This window comes from Oncorhynchus clarkii, unplaced genomic scaffold (genome assembly GCF_045791955.1).
Source record: "Oncorhynchus clarkii lewisi isolate Uvic-CL-2024 unplaced genomic scaffold, UVic_Ocla_1.0 unplaced_contig_2926_pilon_pilon, whole genome shotgun sequence".
NCBI lineage: Eukaryota > Metazoa > Chordata > Actinopteri > Salmoniformes > Salmonidae > Oncorhynchus > Oncorhynchus clarkii.
Genome location: NW_027261117.1, coordinates 163,847 through 189,860, shown reverse-complemented (window position 1 = coordinate 189,860; position 26,014 = coordinate 163,847). Strand labels below are relative to the sequence as shown.

General features: G+C 44.2%; 1 protein-coding gene across 1 annotated transcript in view; it reads left to right on the top strand.

Annotated features, from left to right (window-relative positions):
* Positions 1-23,015, top strand: part of LOC139404923 (beta-chimaerin-like) — a 42,217-nt gene extending 19,202 nt beyond the window's left edge. Inside the window, exons 7-13 of the mRNA XM_071147462.1 lie at positions 7,074-7,163; positions 12,018-12,102; positions 18,709-18,882; positions 21,320-21,397; positions 21,629-21,766; positions 21,950-22,055; positions 22,172-23,015. Coding sequence (XP_071003563.1) covers positions 7,074-7,163; positions 12,018-12,102; positions 18,709-18,882; positions 21,320-21,397; positions 21,629-21,766; positions 21,950-22,055; positions 22,172-22,343 — 843 coding nt within the window. The 3' untranslated portion in view covers positions 22,344-23,015. The remainder of the gene's footprint in view (positions 1-7,073; positions 7,164-12,017; positions 12,103-18,708; positions 18,883-21,319; positions 21,398-21,628; positions 21,767-21,949; positions 22,056-22,171) is intronic.
* Positions 23,016-26,014: the final 2,999 nt, after the last annotated feature.

The following is a 26,014-nucleotide window of genomic DNA, read 5'->3' as shown; positions in this document are numbered from 1 at the left end:
TAGTTAACACTGCACTATAATACTCTGTCCAGTATCAGCCTGTATCTTTACTGACTTTAGTTAACACTGCACTATAATACTCTGTCCAGTATCAGCCTGTATCTTTACTGACTTTAGTTAACACTGCACTATAATACTCTGTCCAGTATCTTTACTGACTTTAGTTAACACTGCACTATAATACTCTGTCCAGTATCAGCCTGTATCTTTACTGACTTTAGTTAACACTGCACTATAATACTCTGTCCAGTATCAGCCTGTATCTTTACTGACTTTAGTTAACACTGCACTATAATACTCTGTCCAGTATCAGCCTGTATCTTTACTGACTTTAGTTAACACTGCACTATAATACTCTGTCCAGTATCTTTACTGACTTTAGTTAACACTGCACTATAATACTCTGTCCAGTATCTTTACTGACTTTAGTTAACACTGCACTATAATACTCTGTCCAGTGTCTTTACTGACTTTAGTTAACACTGCACTATAATACTCTGTCCAGTATCAGCCTGTATCTTTACTGACTTTAGTTAACACTGCACTATAATACTCTGTCCAGTATCAGCCTGTATCTTTACTGACTTTAGTTAACACTGCACTATAATACTCTGTCCAGTATCAGCCTGTATCTTTACTGACTTTAGTTAACACTGCACTATAATACTCTGTCCAGTATCAGCCTGTATCTTTACTGACTTTAGTTAAGACTGCACTATAATACTCTGTCCAGTGTCTTTACTGACTTTAGTTAACACTGCACTATAATACTCTGTCCAGTGTCAGTCTGTTTTTTCAGACACACAGTAGCTACAGTAAACATGCTCCCTCACATACTGACTGTCTTTACTCTCTCTTGTAAATCCTCATTCAGGTGTGTGTGTGTGTGTGTGTGTGTGTGTGTGTGTGTGTACATTCCTCCCGAAGGGGGGGAGGAGACTCACTCAACCTGTCTGGTGACCTGCTGTGTGTCAGCCTCCTCGGTTCACACGGCTCAATGTGTCTGTGCACTTGTGTTGGGAGTTGCCACATTGGCCAAACTCTTGCCAGTTTCCTCCTATAACAGCTTCCCAAATGGCACCCTATACCCTCTGGTCCCTCAGGGCTTTGGTCAAAAGAAGTGCACTATGCAGAAAATAGGGAGCCGTTTGAGACTCACTACTGGTTTAATGTAACTGGTGCTGGAGGGGAGATGGAAGAAGGTGATCAATGCATTTCTAGTCCATGTTCTGGTCCTAGTTCTATAATGTCAGGTTAGCCTGCTTGGATATTATTCTGAGGTTATAGTAGTTTGTTTTTGGAAGTTTAATGACCTCGTCCTTGAGCAACCTGTTAGTCTGTTGGAAACAACATGATCTATAAAGATGGCGTTGGGAAATAATTGAGCAACTACAATAAAGATTTTATACAGTAGCTACATACTTTGTAAAAGGCAGAAGGCTTTCAACGCTGATCTGTCATACTTCCAGACACAGGCAGGCCTGTTTTAATTGGCACTGTACGTTTTCCTTTCACTACACTTTCTGAATAGTAAAACAGACTTTATCACTGACTACATCCCCATTCACGTCTATGTTTGGATGAAATTGTATGAGATGGTGTGTTTTTGTTTGGACGGTTATCTGACCTTACAGAAAGAAAGACACTAGTGTTATTTTCTATTTTCCCATGATCCTCTGTTCTCCCCACTGTGTCTGCTCAGCTGCACCCACACAGTGAATAACAGAGCCTGGCTGCTGAAAAGAAACCAGGGCCTTTTTTAAATGTATTTTATTCTAAACTCTTCTGAGACAAGAAGCCATCTGCCTCGAGGGAAAAAGACCATAACCGTCAGTCTCTCTCTCTCTCAATACGTACTGTATACCCCCTCCCTCCGCCTCTCCCCCTTCCTTTTTCTGTGTCATACATTTTCTTCATCCGCCTGTCTCTCTCTTCCTCCAGATCCCTTACTCTTCTCTCTGCTCCGTCTAGTTTAGATCCTCCTCCTGGTCTTTGATAGGATGTCTATCTCTGTGACAAACAGCTTCTCCTGTCCTGACTGTTACCCGTTCAGCCATTTTAAATGAAATGTTTTAGATACATGCTTTGTAAACAACGGGTGTAGACAGTGAAATACTTCCGGACTCTTCCCAAAAATGCAGAGAAATAAAAGCTAAATAATAGAAAAGTAATAATAAATACACAATGAGTAATGATAACTTAGCTATATACACAAGGTACCAGTACTGAGTCGATGTGCAGCGGTACAAGCTCATTTTTGTTATATATTTTTTTATTTCACCTTTATTTAACCAGGTAGGCTAGTTGAGAACAAGTTCTCATTTGCAATTGCGACCTGGCCAAGATAAAGCAAAGCAGTTCGACACATACAACAACACAGAGTTACACATGGAGTAAACAAACATACAGTCAACAACACAGAGTTACACATGGAGTAAAACAAACATACTTTTTCTACTGTATTATTGACTGAATGTGCAAATGAGGTAGAATAAGGGAGGTAAGGCAATAAATAGGCCATGGTGTGCGAAGTAATTACAATATAGCAATTAAACACTGGAATGGTAGATGTGCAGAAGATGAATGTGCAAGTAGAGATACTGGGGTGCAAAGGAGCAAGATAAATAAATACAGTATGGGGATGAGGTAGTTGGATGGGCTATTTACATATGGGTAATGTACAGATAGGCTATGTGCAGTGATCTGTGAGCTGCTCTGACAGCTGGTGCTTAAAGCTAGTGAGGGAGATATGAGTCTCCAGCTTCAGAGATTTTTGCAGTTCGTTCCAGTCATTGGCAGCAGAGAACTGTAAGGAAAGGCAGCCAAAGGAAAAATTGTCTTTGGGGGTGACCAGTGAGATATACCTGCTGGAGCGTGTGCTACGAGTGGGTGCTGCTATGGTGACCAGTGAGATATACCTGCTGGAGCGTGTGCTACGAGTGGGTGCTGCTATGGTGATCAGTGAGCTGAGATAAGCTTTACTTAGTAGAGACTTGTAGATAACCTGGAGCCAGTGGGTTTGGCGACGAGTATGAAGCGAGGGCCAGCCAACGAGAGCGTACAGGTCGCAGTGGTGGGTAGTGACAAAACGGATGGCACTGTGATAGACTGCATCCAATTTGCTGAGTAGAGTGTTGGAATCTATTTTGTAAATTACATCGCCAAAGTTGAGGATTGGTAGGATAGTCAGTTTTACAAGGGTACGTTTGGCAGCATGAGTGAAGGATGCTTTGTTGCGAAATAGGAAGCTTAATTTTGGATTGGAGATGCTTAATGTGAGTCTGGAAGGAGAGTTTACAGTCTAACCAGACACCTAGGTATTTGTAGTTGTCCATATATTCTAAGTCAGAACCGTCCAGAGTAGTGATGCTGGACCGGCTATGTACATATAACTAGGAATAAAGTGACTAGGCAACAGGCTAGATAATAGACAGTAGCAGCAGCGTACAGTATGTGAGGAGTCTAAGTTAGTGGAAAAACAGTCAATGCAGATGGCTAACTGGACTAACTATTTAATAGTCTTAAGAATTCTGAGGTTGAAGACTTGGTGCAGTGGTACTGCTTGCCATGCGGTAGCAGAGTGAACAGTCTGACTTGGGCGGCTGACCATTTTTATGGCCTTCTTCTGACACTGCCTGGTATAGAGGTCCTGGATGGGTGGGAGTTTGGCCTCAGTGATGTTCTGTAGCGCCTTGCGGTCGGATACCAAGCAGTGACGCAACCAGTCATGTTCTCAATGGTGCAGCTGTAGACCTTTTTTGAGGTTCTGAGGCCCCATGCCAAATCTTTTCAACCTCCTGAGAGTGAAGAGGCATTGTCGTGCCCTCTTCACGACTGTTGGTGTGTGTGGACCATGATAGATCCTTAGTGATGTGGACACCGAGGAACTTGAAGCTCTCGACCCACTCCACTACAGCCCCATCGATGTGAATGGGGGCTGCTCGGCCCTTCGTTTCCTGTGGTCCATCATCGGCTCCTTGGCTGACGTTGAGGGAGAGGCTGTTTTCTTGGTACCACACTGCCAGGTCTCTCTGATCTCCTTATCAGGATCAGGCCTACCATAGTGGTATCATCAGCAAACTTAATGATGATGGTGTTGTAGTCGTGCGCGGCCACAGGGAGTACAGGAGGGGAATAAGTACGCACCTCTGAGGGGTCCCCGTGTTGAGGGTCAGTTTGGTGGATGTGTTGTTGCCTACCCTCACCACCTGGGGGCAGCCCGTCAGGAAGTCCAGGATCCAGTTGCATTGGGAGGTGTTCAGTCCCAGGGTCCATAGCTTAGTGATGAGCTTGGAGGGCACTAAGGTGTTCCTCTTGTCCAGGTAGGAGAGGGCAATGTGGAGCTGTTAGGGAGGTTTGTGAATTGGTGAGGGTCCAGGGTGTCTGGGATGATAGTGTTTATGAGCCATGACCAGCCTTTCAAAGCATTTCATGGCTGCAGGTGTGAGTGCTACGGGGTGATAATCAATTAGACAGGTTACCTTGGCATTCTTAGGCACTGGGACTATGGTGATCTGCTTGAAACATGTAGGCATTACAGACTGGGTCAGACAGAGGTTGAAAATGTCAGTGAAAACACTTGCCAGCTGGTCAGTGCATGCTCTGAGTAAGTGTCCTGGTAATCCATATTTATCCTGGTAATCCGGGCCTTGTGAATGTTAACTTGTTTAAAGATATTACTCCCACTGGCTACGGAGAGCGTGATCCCGCAGTCATCCGGAACAACTGGTGCTCTCATGCATGGTTCAGTGTTCCTTGCCTCAAAGCGAGTATAGAAGGCATTTACCTTATCTGGTAGGCTCGTGTCATTGAGCAGCTCGCGGCTGGGTTTCCCTTTTGTAATCTGTGATAGTTTGCAAGCCCTGCCACATCCGAAGAGCGTCAGTGCCGGCATAGATCGAATCATACTAAGTTGTGCATTGACCATTTGCCTGTTTGATGGCTCGTCAGAGGTTGAAGTAGGATGTATGTGTCCTGATTAGTGTCCCTCCCGCTCATTGAAAGCGGCAGCCCTAGCCTTTTCAGTGCGGATGTTATCTGTAATCCATGACTTCTGGTTGGGATATGTACGTACGGGCACTGTGGGGACAACGTCGTTGATACTTATTAATGAAGCCGGTGACTGATGAATCCCATAACACATTCCAGTCTATGGTAGTGAAACAGTCCTGTAGCTTAACAACCACTTCATCGAACCACTTCCTTATTGAGCACGTCATTGGTACTTCCTGTTTTTGCTTGTAAGCATGAATCATGAGGATAGGGTTATGGTTAGGGAGAGCTTTGTATCCGTTTGTGTGTGTGGAGTAAATGTTTTGTCTCATCTAATTGCACAGTTGACATGCTGGTAGAAATGAGAAGACATTACTTCTGTAGCTACAGCACAACATGGTCCTCAGTCTACGTTACAGAAGTTTGGACGGTGTACAATAGGCCCAAATCCATATTTTTAAAACGGCTTCTATGTCTATTACAACCTTTTTTAAAGCTGCCTATCCTCTCATTTCAGCTGAAGTGTCTCTGAGCTGAGTGAGCTTCAAGCATATATTTATCTCTCCCTTAGGGTCATTCCCTTCCTCAACTATTCTACCCTTCCAGCTCTTCATCATTCCATCACAGCTACAAAATCCTCTGTTCTAGTTTAATTCTGACATTCCCTCATTCTGATGAGGCCCTCCTGGTGTTTTAGAAGGAGTGGATGTTTAGAAGGAGAGTCGCTCAAAATGTGCTGTAAATTCGGCAACAGCCCCCCCATTGAGTCAGGACATGGCCACCATGAACTCTGCCTGGGACCTGACAGGGATTTGGCCACCGTGGGATTACACCTTGAGTGGGGATTACGGCCATAATCCCTGCCAATCCCAGTGGATGATCATGGTCGGGTGCTGTTCTGCTGGGGGGTTTAAGAGCAGAGCAGAGTGATTGGTGGGAGCAGGCTGGAGTCATAGCGGCTGTTTGTAGTCTGGCTGCAGTCTAGGCAGGGAGAGGAAGACCACCAGTGGATTGTGAGGCATGAAGGTCGAGATGTAGTTGACTAATCTGTTTCTACTGGACTGGAAGGAATCTAGGAGCATGTCGTGGCTCTTCTGGGCCAGAAGGATAGTGCCAGGACTCCTGTTGTATGGAGGGGACTTGTTTATGTAACTGTTGTTGGTGGGGGGGTTTGTTACCGTGGGCTACTGGCAGTTCAGTATTATCTCCAGTTGAGTGTGTATGTCCGGGAGGCAACGTGCTAATAGGTAGTGTGACATGGTTCTCTGTGTCTGTGTAGAGAGTTTGACTGCAGCCATTGATCCTGCTTTAGATTGCTGCTGAGCCGTGAAGAGCTGTACTGACAGCTCCCCCTCACCCCACGCACACTCACTCTAACCCCACACACCCACCTAGCCCCTCCCCACCAACCAAGGGACTCTCCTCCTAGCCCCTCCCCACCAACCAAGGGACTCTCCTCCTAGCCCCTCCCCACCAACCAAGGGACCCTCCCCCCGGACTTCTCTCTCTCCTATTGGGTGTGTGTGAATGAGAGCCATTGTGTGAGGCACACTCCTGCCCTGGGGGCCGCCCACTGCTGCTGGCTGCTCTCTGCTTCTTTTCCCTGGAGCTGGAGCTCAGAACAGATGCAGAGCCGCCCCCATCCTGACTGTCAGTCTGTACCCTCCTGGGTCCCAGCAGCAGCAGGAAGAGGAGTAGGAGGAACAGAGGGAGGGGAGTGGAGCACAGCGGCCGTGTCCTCCTCGTTGGGCGGCTGCCGCCGGCGTCTGTTACCCAGCACTGGGCGCTACGTCCTCCAGCACTCACCACACGGCTCACCAGAGGAGACCGAGGCTCTGTGGGAGCCCGGACTAGGACCCGGACAGGGGGACACAGTCAGACACACGGCAGCGGCCATGGAAGTGGAGGAAGGGAGCCGGGGTCCGGGAGGAGGGATAGGGCCAGGAGATGTAACGGTCCACAAGACCAAGAGAGGGGAGCGGAAGAGGCAGGAGCTACTGGCCTTCGCCCTGAGGGTCAAGTTGGGGAGCAGAAAAACGTTACTCTGGAAGCCTCTAAAACTGTTGGCTTCCTGTCCACAGATCACCACTTCTCCTCTGGTACGGCACAGCACCCTGAAAGACTGCCCCTCCGAGAAGCAGAGCTCCTATGACAAGATCCACAACTTCAAGGTGAGATGGTTTGTTTGATTGAACCTTTTTAAAAGAGGATGTAGTGAGGTACTGGGAGGGAGGGAGGGGGTGAGAGTCGACTGCTTTAGGACCTCTGTAGGAGGTCTGCCTCTCTGTAGATTATTTTGTTCAAAGCTCTGTTTGAAGCTCTTTCACCTCAGGAAATGATTCCATTCCTACAGGCAGCTCTGCTTGTCCATGCAGGCTCTGGGAGATTAAGTTCTGTCAGGTTGATCTGAAACTTAAAAGTGACGTTCCTCAAAGTGACAAAGTAACCGATTTCAATGACTCTTTTTATCTGCTTAGTGAGCTGCCTACCTGTCACTAGACTGGCTACCAGTTAGGTACCATTATAACACAGAGACTGATGTTATTCATCATCATGTGCTTTCATGATGAAAGCTGTCTTGTGGGCACGTGCAGCTGTCAGCCATATGTCTAAATCTATCGACTGAGCTTCATGGATATGGCGTATGTTTTAACCCATTAACGGCTGTAAACATTAATGAGCTGAGATTTTTGAGCACTTTAACCTCTTTGTTTCATCTTGATTTTCAAAAACAGATATACAGTTGATATATTGAAATAAATATTGAATACAACACATGATTTTGGTGTGTGAGACCAACGCAAACTTGGCAGTAAACCTAACCAGTATTCTTGACCTCTCAGCTTCATCAAATCTAAACATTTCAAACAGAAAACCAGAGAAAATTAACAATGACAAATTATTTGATGAAGAAAGCAAAATCCTAAGAAAGAAATTGAGAAACCTTTCCAACCAAAAACATAGAGACCCAGAACCTCAGCCTTCACTATGGTGAATCACTAAAACAATACAGACATACAATACGGAAAAAGAAGGAACAGCACGTCTGAAATCAGCTCAATGTAATTGAAGAATCCATAGACTCTTAGAAAACTCTGTTTGTTTAGGGTTATCTATCCAAAATGAAAATGAATGGGTAAACCACTTCTCCAATCTTTATGGCCCTACAAGAAAGAACAAACAGCAGAAACCTGATCAAATACACATTTTAGAATCAACCATACAAGACTACCAGAACCCACTAGATTATCCAATTACATTGAATGAACTACAGGACAAAATACAAACCCTCCAACCCAAAAAGGTCTGTGGTGTTGATGGTCTCCTCAATGAAATGATAAAATATACAATCCACAAATTCCAATTGGCTTAAACTCTTTAACATCATCCTTAGCTCAGTCATCTTCCCCAATATTTGTAATCAAGGACTGATCACCCCAATCCACAGAAGTGGAGACAAATTTGACCCTAATAACTACTGTGGGATATGTGTCAACAGCAACCTTTGGAAAATCCTCTGCATTATCATTAACAGCAGACTCAGTGATTTTTCTCAGAGAAAACAATGTACTGAGCATGTCAAATTGGCTTTTTACCAAATGATCATAAAACAGACCATGTATTCACGCTGCACACCCTAACAAACAAACAAACAAACAAACAAACAAACAAACAAATCCAGTTTGGGATTAGGGTCTGCTATGGAAATTGGTGTTGGGGGAAAAACATACATGTACACGGTTAAAATTGGCAAAACACACACATTTTCTTTCCACAGGGCTGGGGGGTGAGACAGGGATGCATCTTAAGCCCCCCACCTTCTTCAACATATCAACGAATTGACGAGGGCTCTAGAGCAGTCTGCAGCACCCGGCCTCACCCTACTAGAATCTGAAGTCAAATGTCTAGTGTTTGCTGATGATCTGGTGCTTCTGTCACCAACCAAGGAGGGCCTACAGCAGCACCTAGATCTTCTGCACAGATTCGGTCAGACCTGGGCCCTGACAGTAAATCTCAGTGAGACTAAAATAATGGCCTCCCGGTTGGCGCAGTGGTCTAAGGCACTGCATCGCTGTGCCACCAGAGATTCTGGGTTCGAGCCCAGGCTCTGTCGCAGCCGGCCGCGACCGGTAGGCCCATGGGGTGGCGCACAATTGGCCCAGTGTCGTCCGGGTTAGGGAGGGTTTGGCCGGCAGGGATTGGTGCAGCTGGCTTCCGGGTTGGATGTGCATTGTGTCAAGAAGCAGTGCGGCTTGGTTGGGTTGTGTTTTGGAGGACGCATGGCTCTCGACCTTCGCCTCTCCTGAGTCCGTACGGGAGTTGCAGCGATGAGACAAGACTGTAACTAATTGGATACCATGAAATTCGGGAGAAAAAGGGGTAAAATAATAATAATTTAAGACTAAAATAATGGTGTTGCAATAAAGGTCCGGTTGCCAGGACCACAAATTCCATCTAGACACCGTTTCCCAAGAGCACAAAAATGATAGGTACCTCGGCCTTAACATCAGCGCCACAGGTAGCTTCCACAAAGCCTTCTATGCCACCAAAAGGAAATAAAATTTTGACATACCAATTAGGATCTGGCTAAAAAATACTTAAATCAGTTATAGAACCCATTGCCCTTTATGGTTGTGAGGTCTGGGGTCCGCTCACCAACCAAGAATTCACTAAATGGGACAAACACAAATATCCTCTGTGTACAATGTAAAACACCAAATAATGCATGTAGAGCAGAATTAGGCCGATATCTGCTAATTATCAAAATCCAGAAAAGAGCCATTAAGTTCTACAACCACCTAAAAGGAAGTGATTCCCAAACCGTCGATAACAAGCAAGCTGGTCCTGGGGCTCTGTTTGCAGACCCCACAGAGCCCCAGGACAGCAACACAATTAGACTCAACCAAATCATAAAACAAAAATATAATTTTTTGATACATTGGAAAGAATTAACAAAAACAACAGGGCAAACTAGAATGCTACTTGGCCCTAAACGGAGAGGACGCAGTGGCAGAATACCTGACCACAGTAACTGACCCAGAATGTAGGAGATCTTTGACAATGTACAGATTCAGTGAGCATAGCCTTGCTATTGAGAAAGGCTGCCGAAGGCAGACATGGCTCTCAAGAGAAGACAGGCTATGTGCTCACTGCCCAGAATATGAGGTGGAAACTGAGATGCACTTCCTAACCTCCTGCCCAATGTATGACCATATTAGAGTGACACATTTCCCTCCGATTACACAAACTCACAAAGAATTAGAAAACAAATCCAATTTTGATAAACTCCCATATCTATTGGGTGAAATACCAGTGTGCCATCACAACAGCAGTATTTGTGACCTGTTGCCACAATAAAAGGACAACCAGTAAAGTATAAATATAACCCATATTTCTGTTTATTTATTTTCCCTTTTGTACTTGACATTTTTGCACATAATATGACATTTGTAATGTCTTATTATTTTGGAACTTTTGTGAGTGTAATGCTTACTGTTAATTTCTTATTGTTTATTTCACTTTTGTTTATTATCTATTTCACTTGCTTTGACAATGTTAACATACGTTTCCCATGCCAATAAAGCCCTTAAATTGAATTGAGAGAGAGAAAGCGATCTCTCCTCATGGGCACCTGAATACATTCCTGCCATTGTGTCTCAGGTTTCAGTGAGCCTGCAGGGTAGAATGGCCTCCTAACCTCCAGCTCTCCAGCCCAGTGTCTGGTCCCATTTCAGAATGGAACAACAAACCACCCGGCTGCTCAGCACCTGTCAAGAGCCCTTATCTGTACTCTTCTATCAATCTAACGTAACCTAATAACTCTTTAGTGAAGTGGTCGGTGCAGCCTTGCGTGTGTGTGAACATGTTTGCATGTATCCAGCAGCCCGGGCAGGAACAGATGCCAGACACTTTGTAAATCCTTTTAATCTGACTTGTATACACAGTCACTCATTGGGCTTGGGGTCCCTTCTTCCCTCCCACTGTAGACTGGGCATGGGGTCCCTTCTTCCCTCCCACTGTAGACTGGGCATGGGGTCCCTCCCTCCCACTGTAGACTGGGCTTGGGGTCCCTCCCTCCCTCCCACTGTAGACTGGGCTTGGGGTCCCTCCCTCCCTTCCACTGTAGACCGGGACCAGAGACCAGGGCTGACCAGAGACCAGGGCACCCTATTCCCTAGATAGAGGACTAGTTTCACCAGGGCAAAGTAGTGCACTATATAGGGTATAGGGTGCCATTTGGGACCCAAACAAGTATTACTGAAGAGACATTCCTCTGTCATTACTAAGCACAGTGTGAAGAGCTGTGGCACATCCAGGTAAACAAGTATCCCTCTATTTTGACATGGTGTAATAGTTACTTCCCAAGCCAGAGCAACCTATAGCACAGTAAGCCACGTCCGACCCAGAGCAGCCTATAGGACAGTAAGCCACGTCCGACCCAGAGCAGCCCGTAGGACAGTAAGCCACGTCCGACCCAGAGCAGCGTATTGGGGCCTACTCGCCTACAGTAACCATCTGACCTGCCCTGGGGCCTACTCGCCTACAGTAACCATCTGACCTGCCCTGGGTCCTACTCGCCTACAGTAACCATCTGACCTGCCCTGGGGCCCACTCACCTACAGTAACCATCTGACCTGGGTCCCACTTACCTACAGTAACCATCTGACCTGGGTCCCACTCACCTACAGTAACCATCTGACCTGGGTCCCACTCACCTACAGTAACCATCTGACCTGGGTCCTACTCGCCTACAGTAACCGTCTAACCTGCCCTGGGTCCTACTCACCTCCAGAAATACAATGAATTAGAAAATTCACAGATCTTGTGTGTTTGTCTGTTTGCGTATATGTGTGTGTGATTTTAGAGTTATGTTTGTTCAGTGAGGTATGTGTGATTTAGAGTTATGTTTGTTTACTGTGTGCGTGTGTGATTTAGAGTTATGTTTGTTCAGTGAGAGCGAGAAGGTGTGGCGTGTGTGTCTTCCAGACTCTAATCTGTTGCTGTGTTGTCTCACCCTTCCATAGGTTCATACTTTCCGAGGGCCTCACTGGTGCGAGTATTGCGCCAACTTCATGTGGGGCCTCATAGCCCAAGGGGTCCACTGCTCAGGTACCCTCCTCTTCCATTCAGACATCCCAACACTGCTGACCTAGCTACCATCACTGACCTTTCATGGGTACTTCATTACATTAGAGTACCATCCCAAATATCACCCTATTCCCTATGTAGTCCACGTGTGTAGGGCTCATAGGGTTCTGATCTAAAGTTTTACAGGGAATAGGATGCAATTTTACAGGGAATAGGATGCAATTTGGGATGAAAGCCTAAAGAAAATAACTCCAATCCCTGATCAGACCCTTGGAGTCCTGTTAACATCCCTGATCAGACCCTTGGAGTCCTGTTAACATCCCTGATCAGACCCTCGGAGTCCTGTTAACATCCCTGATCAGACCCTCGGAGTCCTGTTAACATCCCTGATCAGACCCTCGGAGTCCTGTTAACATCCCTGATCAGACCCTCGGAGTCCTGTTAACATCCTTGATCAGACCCTCGGGGCCCTGTTAACATCCCTGATCAGACCCTCGGGGCCCTGTTAACATCCCTGATCAGACCCTCTGGGCCCTGTTAACATCCCTGATCAGACCCTTGGGGCCCTGTTAACATCCCTGATCAGACCCTCGGGGCCCTGTTAACATCCCTGATCAGACCCTCGGGGTCCTGTTAACATGTTCAATAAATCATCCATGTAACCAGGCTTTGTCTCATTTTATGTTTACCACAAATAAACAATATGACTTCCAAGTTTTGATTTATTTCAAGAATTCACGTTTGATCAAATATCAATCAAATTGAACTGATTGGACGTCTCTGTCCGGTTGGGTTTCATGTCATGTGACTAATGTCATGTGACTAATGTCATGTGACTAATGTCATGTGACTAATTGTAACACATGAGATATCAAACTTGAAATGCCTAATAATGTCTTTATTTTTAAATGCTATGACAATAAAAAGGGTATTACAATATTACGTCTAAGCCTGGATCATGTCATGGAATGTAGAGTCCAGGAAATGGGGTCTGTTCCATGTAAATCAATGGTTGGATGAGGCCTGTGAAATGTGGTCTGTTCCATGTAAATCAATGGTTGGATGAGGCCTGTGAAATGTGGTCTGTTCCATGTAAATCAATGGTTGGATGAGGCCTGTGAAATGTGGTCTGTTCCATGTAAATCAATGGTTGGATAAGGCCTGTGAAATGTAGTAATTTAGCATTCCTCAGTGACACCTGGGACAAACCAGTTCCCCCTGTGACTATGGCTGTCAACTATTTATAAACAAGACAGACGCTCACAGAGAGCTTAGAAGGTGTATCAATGGGACACACCCAGTCAAGCAAGGACATCCAAATACTGTATCCACAAAACTGCAACAAGGCTGGCTGTGCTGGCTGGCTGTGCTGTCAAATCAAATTTTATTGGTCACATACACATGGTTAGCAGATGCGAGTGTAGCGAAATGCTTGTGCTTCTAGTTCTGACAGTGCAGCAATATCTAACATGGTAATCTAAAAATTCCACAACTACCTAATACACACATCTAAGTAAAATAATGGAATAAGAATATATAAATATATGGATGAGCAATGATAGTGGCATAGGCAAGATGCAATAGAATGTATAAAATCGGGAATATGAGTAATGTTAACGAGGAATGCAAGATATGTAAACATTATTAAAGTGGCATTCTTAGTGATTAGTGATCCATTTATTAAAGTGGCCAATGATTGAGTCTGTATGTAGGCAGCAGCCTCTGTGTTAGTGGCTGTTTTTAAAAGTCTGATGGCCTTGAGATAGAAGCTGTTTTTCAGTCTCTCGGTCCCAGCTTTGATGCACCTGTACTGACCTCGCCTTCTGGATGGTAGCAGGGTGAACAGGCAGTGGCTCGGGTGGTTGTTGTCCTTGATGATCTTTTTGGCCTTCCTGTGACATCAGGTGCTGTAGGTGTCCTGGAGGGCAGGTAGTTTGCCACCGGTGATGCGTTGTGCAGACCGCACCACCCTCTGGAGAGCCTTGCGGTTGAGGGCGGTGCAGTTGCTGTACCAGGCGGTAATACAGCCCGACAGGTTGCTCTCAATTGTGCATCTGTAAAAGTTTGAGTGCTTTTGGTGACAAGCTGAATTTCTTCAGTCTCTTGAGGTTGAAGAGGTGCTGTTGCCCCTTCACCACACTGTCTGTGTGGATGGACCATTTCAGTTTCTGTGATGTGTATACCGAGGAACGTAACTTTCCACCTACTCCACTGCTGTCCCATTGATGTGGATAGGGGGGTGCTCCCTCTGCTGTTTCCTGAAGTCCACGATCATCTTCTTTGTTTTGTTGATGTTGAGTGAGAGGTTGTTTAACTGACACCATACTCCGAGTGCCCTCACCTCCTCCCTGTAGGCTGTCTCGTCATCGTTGGTGATCAAGCCTACTACTGTTGTGTGGTCTGCAAACTTGATGATTGAGTTGGAGGCGTGGATTGCAGTCATGGGTGAACAGGGAGTACAGGAGGGGGCTGAGCACGCACCCTTGTGGGGCCCCATTGTTGACGTTCAGCGAAGTGGAGATGTTATTTCCTTTCCACCTGGGGGCGGCCCATCAGGATGTCCAGGACCCAATTGCACAGGGCGGGGTTGAGATCCAGGGCCTCAAGCTTAATGATGAGCTTGGAGGGTACTATGGTGTTGATTGCTGAGCTATAGTCAATGAACAGTATTCTTACATAGGTAATCCTCTTGTCCAGATGGGTTAGGGCAGTGTGCAGTGTGATGGTGATTGCATCGCCTGTGGACCTATTGGGGCAGTAAGCAAATTGAAGTGGGTCTAGGGTGACAGCTAAGGTGGAGATGATATGATCCTTGACTAGTCTCGCAAAGCACTTCATGATGACAGAAGTAGTCTGTCATCATGAATAGTCATTTAGTTCAGTTACCTTTGTCTTCTTGGGTACTGGAACAATCGTGGCCATCTTGAATCATGTGGGGACAGCAGACTGGGATAAGGAGAGATGGAATATGTCCGTTACAATACTGTTCATATCATTCCAATCCTGAAGTTAAATTGAGTGAAAAGGGACACATGTACTGTAGCTGTCCTTGGAGCTTCCTGCCAGATAAAATGATATTTAGGGTAATATTTAGGGTTGCAAAGCTACTGGTAAGTTACCATATTGTCCATGAGTTTCTAGTAGGATAGACCATATGGTTGAAGAGAGAACAGCATAATAATGCAAAAAGCATCTAATCAACAATGGCATTATTTTCCATGAACTGTGACACTCTATTTACTATTAACTTTTGTCACAACTGCCACCAGTTTTCTTTCTTTTTACTATTTTCTACACTGTAGAATAATAGTGAAGACATCAAAACTATGAAATAACACACATGGAATCATGTAGTAACCAAAAAAAGTGCTAAACAAATCTGAAGGTATTTGAGATTCTTCAAAGTAGCCACCCTTTGCCTTGATGACAGCTTTGCACACTCTTGGCATTCTTTCAACCAGCTTCATGAGGTAGTCACCTTGAATGCATTTCAATGAACAGGTGTGAATTTCTTTCTTTAATGCATTTGAGCCAATCTGCTGTGACAAGGTATGGGTGCTATGCAGAAGACAGCCCTATTTGGTAAAAGACCAAGTCCATATTATGGGGAGAACAGCTCAAATAAGCAGAGAAAAGACAGTCCATCGTTAATTTAAGGTCAGTCAATCAGGAACATTTTAAGAACTTTGAAAGTTTCTTCAAGTGCAGTCACAAAAACCATCAAGCACTATGATGAAACTGGCTCTCATGAGGACCGCCACAGGAAAGGAAGACCCAGAGGTACCTCTGCTGCAGAGGATAAGTTCATTAGTTGATGGCACCTCAGATTGCAGCCCAAATAAATGCTTCAGAGTTCAATTAACAGACAGACACATCTCAACATCAACCGTTCAGAAGAGACTGTGTGAATTAGGCTGAATTGCTGCAAAGTATCCACTACTAAAGGACAACACTAATAAGAAGAGACCCTGTTTGGGCCAAGAAACACAAGCAATGGACATTAGACTGGTGGAAATCTGTCCTTTGGTCTGACGTGTCCAACATTTGAGATTTTGTCTTTGTGAGATGCAGAGTAGGTAAACTGATGATCTCCGCATGTGTGGTTCCCACCATGAAGCATGGAGGAGGAGGTGTGGGAGTGTTTTTCTGGTGACACTGTCTGTGATTTATTTAGAATTCAAGGCGCAGCGTTGGGCCTCAGCGTGGCTACCACAGCATTCTGCAGCGATACTCCATCCCATCTGGTTTGCGCTTAGTGGAACTATCATTTGTCTTTCAACAGGACAACGACCCAAAACACACCTCCAGGCTGTGTAAGGGCTATTTGACCAAGAAGGAGAGTGATGGAGTGCTGCATCAGATGATCTGGCCTCCACAATCACCTGACCTCAACCCAATTGAGATGGTTTGGAATGAGTTGGACCGCAGAGTGAAGGAAACAAGTGCTTAGCACACGTGGAAACTCCTTCAAGACTGTTGGAAAAGCATTCCTCATGAAGCAGGTTGAGAGAATGCCAAGAGTCATCAAGGCAAAGGGTGGAAACTTTGAATAATCTCAAATAAAATACAAAATATATTTTTATTTATTTAACACTTTTTTGGTTACTACATGATTCCATATGCATTTCATAGTTTGATGTCGTCACTATTATTCTACAATGTAGAAAATAGTAAAACTAAAAACCTTGTAAAGAGTACAGTAGGTGTGTCCAGACTTTTGACTGGTACTGTATGTCACACTGAAACCTTAATATGGTACCAATGGTATTCACTAAGTTGCTGGTTTATTTAGGATCAACAGCGTTGTCATTCTGTTTGCGGCAGGGTAGCATAGTGGTTAGAGCATTGGACTAGTAACCGAAAGGTTGCAAGTTCAAATCCCCGAGCTGACAAGGTACAAATCTGTTGTTCTGCCCCTGAACAAGGCAGAACAAAATAAGTCTTAACTGACTTGCCTAGTTAAATAAAGGTAAAATAGAAATGTGTTTATATATTTTTTACAGGTAATAAGGACACACAGAGGGCCAGAGATTATCACAGGTATCTGTAATTATCTGAAATACCCCAAAAGCACCACTAGATGTCTTGTGATAACTTGAAAGTTTCCAGTAAATGAACCACCCTTTGCAACCCTAGTATTTATGAACACCACCTAACAATTCTACTGATCAATAATGTTGTATCCTAGTGAACTTGTTGAAATGTTTGTTGGCTGAAAAACAGATCAGACTGTATTATTTTATTTAACGAGGCAAGCCAGTTTAGAACAATTTCTTATTTACAATGACGGCCTACTGGGGAACAGTGGATTAACTGCCTTGTTCAGGGGCAGAATGACAGATTTATTTACCTTGTCAGCTCAAGGATTCGTTCCAGCAACCTTTCGGTTACTGGCCCAACGCTCTAACCACTAGGCTCTCTCTCTCTCTCTTCACTGGTGCAGTGAAGTATAGGGTTCAGACACACAATATAAATACATTACAAACATTTACAACTTAGCAAGACTTTGGCACAATTGAGGCTAGTTGACCAGTAGACAAGTAGGTTTGGAAAGTCCCTAAACTCTCTGCGATAGACACAGGGTTCTATTATGGCCTGGATACAATCCTGACATGGATGTGTTGAAAGGAGGACTAACGTTGCTGTTTTTCTCTGTAGACAGATGGTTTGTTGTTCAGATATTAGCCATGCTTATAAGCCCCAGGCAAACACTGGTGTCATCAGACAGCCCTGTGCCCTATGTGAATCAGAAGAGACTTCTTTAGTACTTCCAGTTGTATCTGAAGCAGTCCTCTAACACACAGAGATACACAACTGATGACTGGCTTTCTATCCTCATTGTCTCTCTTTCTCCCTGTCCTCATCTCTCTTCTCTCTGTTCTCTTTCTCTTCCTCCCTATTCCCATCTCTCTCTCTGTTCTCTCTCTCTTCCTCCCTATCCCCAACTCTCTCGCTCTCTCTGTGTTTCCTCTCTCTTCCTTCTTATCTGGCATGCTTAGCTTGTCTTCTTCCTCCCTATCTCTTTGTCTGTCCATCTCTTTCTCCATCTTTTTCTGTCTGACAGTCTCTTTCTGTTTTTTTTCTCTATTTTTAATCTGTCTGTATCTGAGAATAAGGAACCCCAGTCAGCGGACCAGCAATAATGCTGGGTATTTCTTGGTAGTAACAACGCAACTATCAGTGATGAATGATTTAGCTGGATGTTCTTATTGAGTCAGAGAAACCTCAACCTAGGTTACATTCCTGTGGCATCTCCCAGAGAGGCAGCTTGCTCTCTTCGTCACGGTGTGTGTGTGCGTGCAGGCCAGACTGGGACAGTGATGCCACACAGAGAGGTGGTGCTCTGCTCTCTCACCCTCAGCTGTCCAAGACCCTCTGCTGTGACGTGGCCCACCATGGCATATTGAAGCAGCCTGGTCTTACCGTAGCTGGCTGGGCTTTCTCTCTGAGATTGGGATAATCACTGTACTACTTGTTATCTCTAACCCCTCTGTAATGTGTTACATGTTGTTTTAGAAGAAGTCGACCATAATCATGTCAGATTATAAGATTGGAATAAATCCTTTCTGTGTGTGTGTGTGTGTATTTTAACACTGACTGACCACCTCTCTGACCTGTGGTTTCCAGACTGTGGGCTGAACGTACACAAGCAGTGTTCCAAGCTGGTGCCCAGCGACTGTCAGCCAGACCTGCACAGGATTAAGAAGGTGTTCAGCTGTGACCTCACTACCCTGGTCAAGGCCCACAACACCACACGGCCCATGGTGGTGGACATGTGTATCAAGGAGATAGAACTACGAGGTACCATTTAGAATGTTTCTGTGACATTTAATCCAGGTGCACCCTGCATGTTGTTAGCTAAACTGAAAGAATATTCAAATTTCAAGATGAAAATGGATGTCTGTGATACGGTCTTGTGTGGCTCAGTTGGTAGAGAATGGCACTAGCAACGCCAGGGTTGTGGGTTCGATTCTCACGGGGGACCAGTACTTTAATGTATGCACCCACAACTGTAAGTTGCTCTGGATAAAAGCATCTGCTAAATTACTAAAATGTATTGGCTCTCTTGGACCGGGGTTAAGGAGACTACCTAAATTATGTGCTGTGTAAACCAATCTTTTAAATTAGCATCAAATTCAATCAATCAAATGTATTTATAAATCCATTTTTACATCAGCAGATGTCAAAGTGCTTATACAGAAACCCAGCATAAAACCCCAAACAACAAGCAATGCAGATGTAGAAGCACGGTGGCTAGGAAATACTCCCTAAAAAGGCAGGAACCTAGGAAGGAACCAGGCTCTGAGAGGTGGCCAGTCCTCTTTATGCTGTTCCAGGTAGAGATTGCTACATTTAGTGAAAGAAAATTGTCCATTTGAACTGTGTTGAACTACTCTCAAAAGGGTTATTTCAACTGGATGTGTTATTTCTAAAATATACAGTGCCTTGCGAAAGTATTCGGCCCCCTTGAACTTTGCGACCTTTTGCCACATTTCAGGCTTCAAACATAAAGATATAAAACTGTATTTTTTTGTGAAGAATCAACAACAAGTGGGACACAATCATGAAGTGGAACGACATTTATTGGATATTTCAAACTTTTTTAACAAATCAAAAACTGAAAAATTGGGCGTGCAAAATTATTCAGCCCCCTTAAGTTAATACTTTGTAGCGCCACCTTTTGCTGCGATTACAGCTGTAAGTCGCTTGGGGTATGTCTCTATCAGTTTTGCACATCGAGAGACTGACATTTTTTCCCATTCCTCCTTGCAAAACAGCTCGAGCTCAGTGAGGTTGGATGGAGAGCATTTGGATTCAGGTCTGGACTTTGACTTGGCCATTCTAACACCTGGATATGTTTATTTTTGAACCATTCCATTGTAGATTTTGCTTTATGTTTTGGATCATTGTCTTGTTGGAAGACAAACCTCCGTCCTAGTCTCAGGTCTTTTGCAGACTCCATCAGGTTTTCTTCCAGAATGGTCCTGTATTTGGCTCCATCCATCTTCCCATCAATTTTAACCATCTTCCCTGTCCCTGCTGAAGAAAAGCAGGCCCAAACCATGATGCTGCCACCACCATGTTTGACAGTGGGGATGGTGTGTTCAGTTGTGTTGCTTTTACGCCAAACATAACGTTTTGCATTGTTGCCAAAAAGTTCAATTTTGGTTTCATCTGACCAGAGCACCTTCTTCCACATGTTTGGTGTGTCTCCCAGGTGGCTTGTGGCAAACTTTAAACGACACTTTTTATGGATATCTTTAAGAAATGGCTTTCTTCTTGCCACTCTTCCATAAAGGCCAGATTTGTGCAATATACGACTGATTGTTGTCCTATGGACAGAGTCTCCCACCTCAGCTGTAGATCTCTGCAGTTCATCCAGAGTGATCATGGGCCTCTTGGCTGCATCTCTGATCAGTCTTCTCCTTGTATGAGCTGAAAGTTTAGAGGGACGGCCAGGTCTTGGTAGATTTGCAGTGGTCTGATACTCCTTCCATTTCAATATTATCGCTTGCACAGTGCTCCTTGGGATGTTTAAAGCTTGGGAAATCTTTTGTATCCAAATCCGGCTTTAAACTTCTTCACAACAGTATCTCGGACCTGCCTGGTGTGTTCCTTGTTCTTCATGATGCTCTCTGCGCTTTTAACGGACCTCTGAGACTATCACAGTGCAGGCGCATTTATACTGAGACTTGATTACACACAGGTGGATTGTGTTTATCATCATTAGTCATTTAGGTCAACATTGGATCATTCAGAGATCCTCACTGAACTTCTGGAGAGAGTTTGCTGCACTGAAAGTAAAGGGGCTGAATAATTTTGCATGCCCAATTTTTCAGTTTTTGTTAAAGATTTGTTAAAGTTTGAAATATCCAATAAATGTCGTTCCACTTCATGATTGTGTCCCACTTGTTGTTGATTCTTCACAAAAAAATACAGTTTTATATCTTTATGTTTAAAGCCTGAAATGTGGCAAAAGGTCGCAAAGTTCAAGGGGGCCGAATACTTTCGCAAGGCACTGTATATAATAGACTTAATCAACATTTTAATCAAAATATGTCATTTCCCCAAAGTACTGTAATCTGCCTCGAGGCTCCATTGGTTGAAATAAAGGCCACCCTTGTTGAATAATTTTGTTGATCCAAAGAGCTTGTTGAGTTTATTTAGTAGAGACTGCATGGGGTGAAAGAGGGTATAGAGAGTAGAGAAAATCGACTCTCTGTGTTGCTGCTTGCAGGTCTGCAGTCTGAGGGCCTCTACAGAGTGTCTGGCTTCTCAGAACACATTGAGGACGTGAGGCTCGCCTTTGACCGAGGTTTGTGTTAACTTAATTTCCTTTGCCTCCGGGCTTAGGTCTGGTTTAAGGTTATGAGACATGAAAGTCCATAGGTTCAAATGAAAAGCACATGAGCACAGGAAAGCCGTATCAGACTGCCGGATGTCGTTATGTGAGGTGTAAAGGGCAATTATGTTGCATTGTGGTAATTGTAGTGAATATAATGCAGTCTGGTCGGTACATAATGTGCCTGGTGTGTCATCTCTGCAGATGGCGAGAAGGCAGACATCAGTGCCAATGTGTACAACGACATCAACATCATCGCTGGAGCTCTGAAGCTCTATCTGAGAGACCTGCCCATTCCAGTCATCACATTCCACGTGTACTCCAAATTCATACAAGCTGCAAGTACGTACGCCCATACTTATTCCCACAATTAGCTCAATGCACCTTGGGTCTCCAGCGCAATGACTGACTGTGTACTGAGCTAAAGGCTAGGCACTAGCTTGGGGAGCTAAGGAAAATGTTCAGGTCTGTGGCACGGCTATTTATCAGGTGAATGTAACTAACAGTAGTACTTCCTCCTGGTAGAAATCCCCAACCCAGACACCAGACTGGAGGCCATCCACGAGGGACTGCTCCAGCTCCCGCCAGCCCACTACGAGACCCTACGCTACCTGATGATGCATCTCAAGAAGTGATGAAACACACACTGCATCTGATCTTCATGGGGTTGAATCAGTGATGTAGTCTTACATACACATATGTTGTTTCTCACCTTTCTGACTAATATAATAATCATCTTTCTCACAGGGTCACCATGTTTGAAAAGGACAATTTCATGAATTCTGAGAACCTGGGGATTGTGTTTGGTCCGACGTTAATGCAGCCGCCTGAACAGAACGCCCTGGCCACTCTGAACGACATGAGGCATCAGAAACTCATCATACAGCTCCTGATAGAGCATGAAGACGTCTTGTTTTGAAGGACTGGAGCCCTGTCTGTTGCTGGGCAGGATGGGCTGGAGCCCTGTCTGTTGCTGGGCAGGAATAGGATGTTTGATTTATTCCATACCAGAGGAATCTCAAGCCATCATGTCTGTCATCATATGAAGTGTCAAAATTCCCAAATGTTTCTATTGTGGTCAGATTTTAGCTTCCATTACTTCTCTCCCATAAGCATGAGTGTTGAAGTTGAGTCTGTGGTACGTCAGTCAGACATCATGTCTTGTTACAGTAAAAGGTCAAAGGTTGTCACATCCTGACATATTCTCCTTAAGAGGGACAAGGTACTGGATACGTCCCAAATGGCACCCTATTTTCATTACTTCTGAACAGGCCCCATAGGGCTCTGGTTAACAGTAGTGTACACTATATAGTGAGTAGGGTGCCATTTTAGAAAAAGCCATTGATTCCAACATTTCCACACACCTTTCATGGAGTCAAGTAGTGTTGGGCCAGTAAACGAAGGTTGCTGGTTTGAATACCCGAGCCGACAAGGTTAAAAATCAGTCAATGTGCCTTTGAGCAAGGCACTTAACCCTAATTTGCTCCAGGGTCGCTGTACTACCATGGCTGACCCTGTAAAACAACACATTTCACTGCCCGTTTTCCGGTGTCTGTGACAATAAAAACATGTTTCCATAAATCTAGCATCATCACACTAACACATTCTTCTTGGTTGATGTCTGTCTGTATAGTGATTGTCTGCTCAAGTGTGTTCGTTGTGTGCTTCTTGGTCAATGAGTCTCATGACTCAGTAACTGTGTGATCCTGTAGGGTGAGATATGGATGGATGGTCTATGTATGAAGCACTGTGCTGATCAATTTATTTTGTGAAGATTTCTTTATGTTTTCAGCATCATGTGCTTTTTTTCACCCTGAAACTGATAGGTTGTCAAGGATCTGCGATGTGTTCCATTGTCAAAAAACAACAAAACCCTAAAGGAATTGGTAAACAGAGCAGGTTAAACTTGTAAGGAAATGCTTAGAAACATATTTTGAGTGGCACGGTTGAAGTTCCATCTGCAACGGTTTGCTGGTACTATAAAAATAGGCCGAGTTATAGTAGTATATGGTTTGGGTGAAATGTGTGTGAGCCTAAATGTTTACAGAACTTTTGAATCGAACTTCTCATTCTTTTAAATGAATTAATATAATATATATATTAATATTCATACTTTAGTGGAATACCATGGGGTAATATATGTATATACACACACTGAACAAAAATATTAACGCAGCATACAACAATTTCAACAGAATTTACTGAGTTACAGTGCAAATAAGGAAATCAGTCGCAATAACTGAATTAGGCCCTTATCTATGGATTTCATAAGACTGGGTGGGCCTATGTCCTCCCAGGCCTACCCATGGGTGCTCCCCTGCCCAATCAGAATTTGTTTTTTTCCCCACACAAGGGCTTTATTACAGACAGAAATACTCCTCAGTTCTATCAGCTGTCCGGGTGGCTGGTCTCAGACAATCCCGCAGGTAAAGAAGCTGGATGTGGAGGTCCTGGGATGACGTGGTTACACGTGGTTGTGAGGTCAGTTGGACATACTGCCAAATTCTCTAAAAATATGCCTGCTTATGGTAGAGAAATGAACATTCAATTCTCTGGTGGACATTCCTGCAGTCAGCTTGCCAATTGCACGCTCCCTCAAAACTTGAGATATCTGTGGCATTGTGTTGTGACAAAACTGTACATTTTAGAGTGAACTTTTATAATCCCCAGCACAAGGTGCACCTGTGTAATGATCATGCTGTTTAACCAGCTTCTTGATATGCCACACCTGTCTGGTGGTTGGATTATCCTGACTAAGGAAAAATACTCACAGGGATGTAAATAAATGTGTGCACAACATTTTAGAGAAATAAGCTTTTTGTGTGTATGGAACATTTGGGATCTTATTGGGGATCTTACTGGGATCTTATTTCAGCTCATGAAACCAACACTACATGTTGCGTTTATATTTTTGTTCAGTAATAGCTACTCGTAGACTGCCAAACATCTAGTATGGGTAAGGACTAGACCTCGTAGTGTTCTGCCACTATTTGACACATACTAAAGTCAGGAAACATGAAGTGTAAATGTTCAGACTATAAAACTGCCTGGAGCAGCTATAGGTGATGTGGAGCTCGCCTTCTCCAAACAACGTCACGGCGACAGAGTTTACACCATCTCTGTTTTCCATTATTGATAATAATTGAAATCCTTTCTACGAATCCATTTTATTAAAAGTATTTTTGTGATGGGTGCAATTAAGATTGTAATTTATCAAATGCTGATTTATTAAAAGGATGTAAAATGACATTTTGCTCCATCTTTTATGTGTACGTTTAGGATAGGCTACAATTCAATTGCTCAAAGCAATGTCTGCGTCATGGTGCAATGCAACGACAACACACACGTACTCTACCACACCTTCAATAGGACAACGATGGCTCAATAGCGCTGGTGCTGAAGAGAGCAACAATGGTGGACGCCCTGTACCTGAGGGTACACACATGGAATGTGTCTCAAATGGCACCCTATTCCCTATATAGTGCACTACTTTTGAACAGGTTCCATAGGACTGTGGTCAACAGTAGTGCCCTATGTGGGGAATAGGGTGCCAATTTGGGACTCAGCATGATTAGTCACCCTGTTTCTAAATGTAAGGGTGTGGAGGACTTTGCATGTATTGTTTCTTCTGTGTGTCTAGTTCTCAGATACTGTGTTACTCTGGCTGTCAGGTCAGGTATTCTTCCTGCAGGCTTCCAGGGAGGTAACTTCTCTCCCAGTTTACGTGCACCAATCAGGTGTGCATGGGTGGGGTTTTGTTTGTAGGCGATATAGACAGCTGTATTCCGATACCTGTAACATTTGTTGCCTCTCAGTGACAAGGAATACATCAGAAGTCAGTTATTTACAGTCGTTTTTCTACTTAAAACATTGGCCTTCGTGTAGATTCTAGCCTTGATTGGATGTTGTAGATTGAGTCTTCCAAGTGGATGCAGCTGTAAACAACTTGGAATCTACACGGTCTTAGAAGGTCTGTGTGCGGGTCATGTTGTCCTCAGCCGAGGACTAACCTCACGTTGAACCCCCTTGGAGATACTAAAGGAGACACCAGAGGGCTGAAAACATACAGGTGAGTTGATGGCAGGTGTATGACATATTATCCATCATGGCTGATCACAAACGTATAGCATGTTTACATGACAGCTATATGAACATGACTTCCTATATTTTCTATTATTGATAGAATTTTTATGGCATGATTGATTATTTTTTCTCAACACCAGTTTGTCTATATTGACATACACTAATGCATCTTGCAGGTGAAACTTAATGGTCCAGATATGGCAGCGCCTGTGAAATACCCTTGGTGGAGAGCATTTGTGACAAGGAAGAGTATTCCAACAACCCAAGAATCTGGTGAGACCCAACCTTCTGGGGAGAAGATGTCTCCTATCTCCTCCAAATCTACCCCGGACTCAAAGGGAAAGGAAACCTTCCCAGATGCCGAAGCCTTTGACGATGCAGAGTTTGAGCCAATGTTCAATGAGAAAACCTGTAGACGGAATCTCAAAGTTTCACGTTCTGGACGTTTTAAGGAGAACAGAAGAGTACGGGGGACCATACCTGACAATAACAACTTCAGTGGAAGTG